Raw genomic sequence first — 7,582 nt, 5'->3', positions numbered from 1 at the left:
CTGCTCACTAAATCCCATTAGCTACTGCTTAGAGTCTCTCTCTCTCTCTTCTCCTCTGTTTCACACACACACGCACACACACACACACACACACACACACACGCACACGCACACACGCACACACACACACACGCACACACACACACACACACGCACGCACGCACTCCGCAGCCAGCAGGAGACTCGGAGTTGATTTACTCTCATTAAACTTCAATCATGAAACAACTGCACATGATATAAAGCAACATCCCTCCATCTTCCCCCCCCCCCCCCCCCACACACACACAGTGCTTCTGGATTCTGGATGCTGGTTAGTTAGAAAGTGTTGATTAATTTTCCATTACAGCACCTCACAGTCGTTACGGCTCAAATCTTGGGTGCGTATTAATGAAACTAACTTGTTTCACAGACGACCCACAACATGAACTGTAGCTCTAAATGGATGAAAAGTACACTGATTTGTTTTTTAACAAGTTAAAACGTAGTCGTTGGCAAAGTGCTGTGTGTGGTGTGGTGTAGAAGGAATAAAACGCCTTGCTGCGGTAACAGTAACAACACACCATCACTGATTAGTTTCCTTTAACAGCACAACATGGAGTGTTTTATGCTTTACATTGTCACGATCCAACCTGGCGACTTGTCCAGGGTAAACCCCGCCTCTCGCCCATAGTCAGCTGGGATAGGCTCCAGCTCGCCTGCGACCCTGCACACGATAAGCGGCTACAGATAATGGATGGATTTTCAGGATCCTTCGGTCTTACAGTTTGGATTTATTGTTTACTAGAAAATTCATGAACATTGACGCTTGTTAAAGCAGATACGCAGAGCCTTTATTTTTAAATACATTTCTGAGTGGATAGTCTCTCCATCCCTGACTCTTGTATGCTGCATAAATGGGAATAAAAAATATATATATTTGAGAGTTAAAATCGACCGCAAAGTTGTGATTGGTGCTGAGCCAGCCAGCCCTGAGCGCGCGACGTCACAGCGGGAACCGGTTTTAAGGCCGAGGCCTTTTACAGCTATTGACCAAAGTCACATAAATAAAAATTTATGGTGAAAGTAAGAAATAGCATTACCGACTCGCTCAACTAAGACTGATTTGACTTCACTGATTGTGGGTTGAGTCTCATTAAAACAGGATGGGTGTTATAACTTATGCAACGTACATGTACATGCATGCATTTTCACTGATAAAACGTAAAAGGCTCATTAAATAATCAGATGAACTGAGACAATCACATTCTGAAGCAAATTAAATAATCTTATACTGCTAACTTAAACACACAATACAAGTTACATGGATTAACCTAAATGCAGGAAAACAACGAGTTGTTCTTGTTGTTTTTTTCTCCAAATGAGAGTCGGAGCTTACCCGTCTGCGTTCTCGGTTCTTGAAGGCCGATCTTGTGGCCGATTGTTTTTGAAACAATCTGACTTTCAGTTCTTCATTCAGTTCTCCGTTCATTCGCTTCTTCCATGTAAGGGTGAGATGAGATGGATATGCTGCTGAGGCGAGCATATCCAGCGGAGAAATCAGACGGCTGGGCCACTCATTCCCCATTTTCTCCATACTGAGTACTCCGCCATTACTGATCGACTCAGGCAATTACTAAAACCCGGGACGAGACGGGACGTCACCGGTTTTAGCAACAACCGCGGGGAGGTCACTGCCCGAGCGATAATATGTCACAGCCCATTCCGTCCCATCCCGGGTTTTACCAACAACCCTCGGCTCACACTCCAGGAGGACTGGTGCAACTGAACTCACTTTAAAAAATAAAATAAATACTTTATTTTAACGCTCCTCAACAGATCAGAGGTCTCGTACGAGTCTTCAGTAAAATGTGCAGAGCAGAGGAGAGACCACTTCGTAGGCGCCCAACGTGCCTGTGAACTTCTCGCAAAATGCGTCCAAATCTTTGCAGTTTGAACATTCTTGGGCCATGAATGCAACGTAAATCCACCTTCTGTCGTGTTGCTGCAGCAGCCAGCAACACATCTCCGTGGCATGACGATAAATTAGCTCAAAATGGAGGATCGGAGTTGCAGTCAGCTCTGTGTTTTAGTATAGCGGAAATGGCGATGAGGCCGATAGAGTTCCTGCTGTGACGTTATGGACGTCAAGGTCGTTCACTCAGACCGCTACCTATATACATCACTTTAATTGTAAAAATTACTACAGTGGTGCTTGAAAGTTTGTGAACCCTTTAGAATTTTCTATATTTCTGCATAAATATGACCTAAAACATCATCAGATTTTCACACAAGTCCTAAAAGTAGATAAAGAGAACCCAGTTAAACAAATGAGACAAAAATATTATACTTGGTCATTTATTTATTGAGGGAAATGATCCAATATTACATATCTGTGAGTGGCAAAAGTATGTGACCCTTTGCTTTCAGTATCTGGTGTGACCCCCTTGTGCAGCAATAACTGCAACTAAACGTTTGCGGTAACTGTTGATCAGTCCTGCACACCGGCTTGGAGGAATTTTAGCCCGTTCCTCCGTACAGAACAGCTTCAACTCTGGGATGTTGGTGGGTTTCCTCACATGAACTGCTCGCTTCAGGTCCTTCCACAACATTTCCATTGGATTAAGGTCAGGACTTTGACTTGGCCATTCCAAAACATTAACTTTATTCTTCTTTAACCGTTCTTTGGTAGAACAACTTGTGTGCTTCGGGTCGTTGTCTTGCTGCATGACCCACCTTCTCTTGAGATTCAGTTCATGGACAGATGTTCTGATATTTTCCTTTAGAATTCGCTGGTATAATTCAGAATTCATTGCTCCATCAATGATGGAAAGCCATCCTGGCCCAGATGCAGCAAAACAGGCCCAAACCATGATACTACCACCACCATGTTTCACAGATGGGATAAGGTTCTTATGCTGGAATGCAGTGTTTTCCTTTCTCCAAACATAACGCTTCTCATTTAAACCAAAAAGTTCTATTTTGGTCTCATCCATCCACAAAACATTTTTCCAGTAGCCTTCTGGCTTGTCCACGTGATCTTTAGCAAACTGCAGACGAGCAGCAATGTTCTTTTTGGAGAGCAGTGGCTTTCTCCTTGCAACCCTGCCATGCACACCATTGTTGTTCAGTGTTCTCCTGATGGTGGACTCATGAACATTAACATTAGCCCATGTGAGAGAGGCCTTCAGTTGCTTAGAAGTTACCCTGGGGTCCTTTGTGACTGCGCCGACTATTACACGCCTTGCTCTTGGAGTGATCTTTGTTGGTCGGCCACTCCTGGGGAGGGTAACAATGGTCTTGAATTTCCTCCATTTGTACACAGTCTGTCTGACTGTGGATTGGTGGAGTCCAAACTCTTTAGAGATGGTTTTGTAACCTTTTCCAGCCTGATGAGCATCAACAACGCTTTTTCTGAGGTCCTCAGAAATCTCCTTTGTTCGTGCCATGATACACTTCCACAAACATGTGTTGTGAAGATCAGACTTTGATAGATCCCTGTTCTTTAAATAAAACAGGGTGCCCACTCACACCTGATTGTCATCCCATTGATTGAAAACACCTGACTCTAATTTCACCTTCAAATTAACTGCTAATCCTAGAGGTTCACATACTTTTGCCACTCACAGATATGTAATATTGGATCATTTTCCTCAATAAATAAATGACCAAGTATAATATTTTTGTCTCATTTGTTTAACTGGGTTCTCTTTATCTACTTTTAGGACTTGTGTGAAAATCTGATGATGTTTTAGGTCATATTTATGCAGAAATATAGAAAATTCTAACGGGTTCACAAACTTTCAAGCACCACTGTATATTAGATTTATTGTTCACGCTTAAAACTATTCCTGTGCCATTCTTAAGGTCTCAAGGCATTTATAAACAAAAACTGTGGCCATGGCTCTGCGTATCTGTTTTAAAGCTTGATTTGTTCTTTGTTCGAAGTGTAATTACGGAATAATTTCAGACGTGTTGTTGTTGTTTTTTTTTTCCCAAAATCTACTGAATGTTCCTGAGAAAGTTGCTTTTTTCTATTTATTTTTTCACGATACCGTCACATCATCCATGTACTAGCTAACTAAATTATTAGCGTTCTCCATTAACTACTTTATGCTTTATCCATACACACACACACACACTTTTGAAAGCATGGATTTATGAGTTCCTGTGGAGTGTGTGCTCCAGGATCTAAACAGCGTGAGCTCCACCCGTAGCGTGATTTGTACTCTGAGTGTGTGACCTTTTGAGTGTGAAACCTTGAGGGTGTGTTGCACATTTTCCTTTTTTAAGTGTTTTGTAAAAAAAAAATATTTAAGTGGAAGTGTCAGAGACATTCATGATGTTTTTTTTTAATCTCTTTTAAAGCTTCAAGGATGATTCCTGAGCTTGGGCGTAAAAATTGGATGACTTTCTTTCTTTTTTTTTGACAGTAATTTGGTGATATCCCTCTGAGCCAAAGACGTTTAAAAGACGATGAGAACGATGGCAGACACTCATGGGACGTGTTAATTTCCAAATTTAGAATTCAGGCCAGAGTGAAAGTTTTTTCCCCCCCCACTGCCAGAAATTTTTTTTATTTAATTTTGTATTTATAATATTTGGTATTTTCTCTGAGAACAATTTCACTCCGTGAACTGGTGGCACAAAACTCAAGAAGCAAATCACACATCAATCATTTAATGAGTTTTCAGAAAACGTTCAACAAAACTTGAGGGAAACTTTGGCAGAGGGACGTCTCAAAGCCTCCATATATGGAGCTGCATCCTGTTTAATACACTCCGGCTCTACACGCACACACGCGTGCGCTGAGAGAACACGTGTTGTTAAGGAGCACATCGTGCTTCAGTTGGTGAGCTCTTTCTTTTGTGTGTGTGTGTGTGTGTTTGAGTGGAGTTTGATTGTTTGAGGACACACGCACACAGCGGTAGATACAGTACACGGGCGCGCTCGCGGCTCCGCTCGCTGGAATGAGGTCACTGGCTCTCGGCTGTGTTTAATTAATTAGGAAGTGTGGGATGAAAATGGAGAGCAATCAGGAGCACGCTAATTTCAGCCCTGACACTCAGTACACCAACATCCCGCTGCCTCCAGGGCCAATCACACGCCTTTATAGGCCACACGCAGGGGTGTGTCCACGTACTGGAGAGTGGGTGTGTACCTGAGCGTACTCGCATGGACTGTGTGTGTGTGTGTGTGTGTGTGAGAGAGAGAGTGGGTGTGTACCTGAGCGTACTCGCGTGGACTGTGTGTGTGTGTGTGAGAGAGAGTGGGTGTGTACCTGAGCGTACTCACATGGACTGTGTGTGTGTGTGTGTGTGAGAGAGAGAGTGGGTGTGTACCTGAGCGTACTCGCGTGGACTGTGTGTGTGTGTGTGAGAGAGAGTGGGTGTGTACCTGAGCGTACTCACATGGACTGTGTGTGTGTGTGTGTGTGTGTGAGAGAGAGTGGGTGTGTACCTGAGCGTACTCGCGTGGACTGTGTGTGTGTGTGTGAGAGAGAGTGGGTGTGTACCTGAGCGTACTCACATGGACTGTGTGTGTGTGTGTGTGTGAGAGAGAGAGTGGGTGTGTACCTGAGTGTACTCGCGTGGACTGTGTGTGTGTGTGTGAGAGAGAGTGGGTGTGTACCTGAGCGTACTCACATGGACTGTGTGTGTGTGTGTGTGTGTGAGAGAGAGTGGGTGTGTACCTGAGCGTACTCGCGTGGACTGTGTGTGTGTGTGTGAGAGAGAGTGGGTGTGTACCTGAGCGTACTCACATGGACTGTGTGTGTGTGTGTGTGTGAGAGAGAGAGTGGGTGTGTACCTGAGCGTACTCGCGTGGACTGTGTGTGTGTGTGTGAGAGAGAGTGGGTGTGTACCTGAGCGTACTCACATGGACTGTGTGTGTGTGTGTGTGTGTGAGAGAGAGTGGGTGTGTACCTGAGCGTACTCGCGTGGACTGTGTGTGTGTGTGAGAGAGAGGGTGGGTTGCGTTGTCTGTGTTATTATGTCTAAGAACGTTTGTGTGAATGTGTGTACATTTAGTTCACTAGAACGTGTGTGTGTGTGTCCAGCACTGTTCACTGCGTATCTCACTTACGCTCTGTGTACAAGAATCGCCTGCTCTCTCCGTCACCTGCTGATCAAAGCCCCGCTGCAGTGAGAGCCCCATAGCAACACTGCCATAGTGCATAGCAACCATGCCACCTCACATAGCGACCACGACGCATAGCAACCGCTCCACCTCACATAGCGACCATGCTGCCACATCGCCTAGCAACCGCTCCCTGATGAGTGTGTTTAAATCTCTCCATTATGTCACACTTTTCATTTGTGTTCAGCTGTGTGTGGTTCATAAAGCCCTTTGCTTTTGTTGATTGTTCTCGAAAGCCGTTTGCCCGTCGGATGGAAGCACGTACTATTCGAGTGCTCGTCATTCACCAGTTAGTTATTTCATTTTTTTTCCCTCTCTCTTTTCTGCACAGATGTTCGGTCGCTTCCTGACGTGGCCATGACGGGGACCTGCAGTCAGGAGTGCAGTGAGCTCGGCCACTCGGACGCCTGCTGGATGCCCGGTCAGCCTTCACCCGCCCGCAAAGCACGCACGCTGCCCAAACTCTCCACCTTCGTGCCTTACCAGGAGAGAGGCGGGACCCTGGGACGACTGGCCAACGGCGAGCCTCGGCCCCGCCTCCCGCCCTCACGCAGTGCCTACGCCCCCAGCGACCACGCCCCCAGCGACCACGTCCCGATGGAGGAGGTGCCTCTGAGCGTCACCTCCGAGTTCCCGCCCACCAGTCCCACTTCTAACCACGCCCCCAAACGGGAAATATACCTGTGAACGAAGCGGCGATTGACCTCTGCACTGAGGAAAGGAATGAAAATATCACTCAAATCGCAAATTCGGGGTGTTAGTGAACTTTAAAAAAAAAAAAAAAAAAAAAAAAAGTGTGGTAGAGTTGTACGTTTATTTATATTTCTATTTATTTATTCATCTATGAATTCATCTATTTATTACCGTGAGTTTTTTTTTTCTTTTCACCTCTTCTTTGCCTCTTCCTCTTCGTTCTCCTTCTCCATGAACCATCATAAAAGCGCTCGAAGACTTTCTGAGTGACTTTAGCTTTGCTATCCTGTGGAATGTTTACCGGATCTTTCCGAACAGTGTGACCTGTGCTGTAGTGCCATAAGCCTGAAGCTCTCGCTCGGCTTCTTCTCCGAGTCTCCACCACTTCCTGTACGGGGAGTCGCGGTGGCGTGGTCTTAGTACATGTACAGCGATGTAAATACATTTCTATGATGTGTATATATGAATTTGAGGACCAGGCTGGAGCTGAAATCAAAAAAAAAAAAAGAAGAAGAAGGAAAAAAAAAATGGTACATTCCGAATTTTATCAGCCTGAGGAGCGGGTGCTGGTGGTTCAACTTCAGCTCCACTTCACCTTCAGTCTGTGTGTGTGTGTGCGTACGCGCGTGTGTGTACGAGCATGTTTGGCACTGTGAACCCTTAACTCCACCCAGAACGCAGGTAACACTTCTCTAACACACACACACACACACACACACAGCCTGCTGTTCCTTTCCAGGTGAGGTGAGCTGGAAAGGCTTTTCTTTTGGAAAAA

The 7,582-nt window shown here is 45.3% G+C and overlaps 1 protein-coding gene across 1 annotated transcript in view; it reads left to right on the top strand.

The window, feature by feature from the left end:
• Positions 1–6,975, top strand: part of pcdh1a (protocadherin 1a) — a 116,614-nt gene extending 109,639 nt beyond the window's left edge. The window contains exon 5 of the mRNA XM_060909630.1: positions 6,446–6,975. Within this exon, the coding sequence (XP_060765613.1) occupies positions 6,446–6,801 (356 nt within the window). The 3' untranslated portion in view covers positions 6,802–6,975. The remainder of the gene's footprint in view (positions 1–6,445) is intronic.
• Positions 6,976–7,582: the final 607 nt, after the last annotated feature.

Source organism: Neoarius graeffei, chromosome 25 (genome assembly GCF_027579695.1).
Source record: "Neoarius graeffei isolate fNeoGra1 chromosome 25, fNeoGra1.pri, whole genome shotgun sequence".
NCBI classification, from domain to species: Eukaryota; Metazoa; Chordata; class Actinopteri; order Siluriformes; family Ariidae; genus Neoarius; species Neoarius graeffei.
This window is presented reverse-complemented; position numbering and strand designations above follow the sequence as displayed.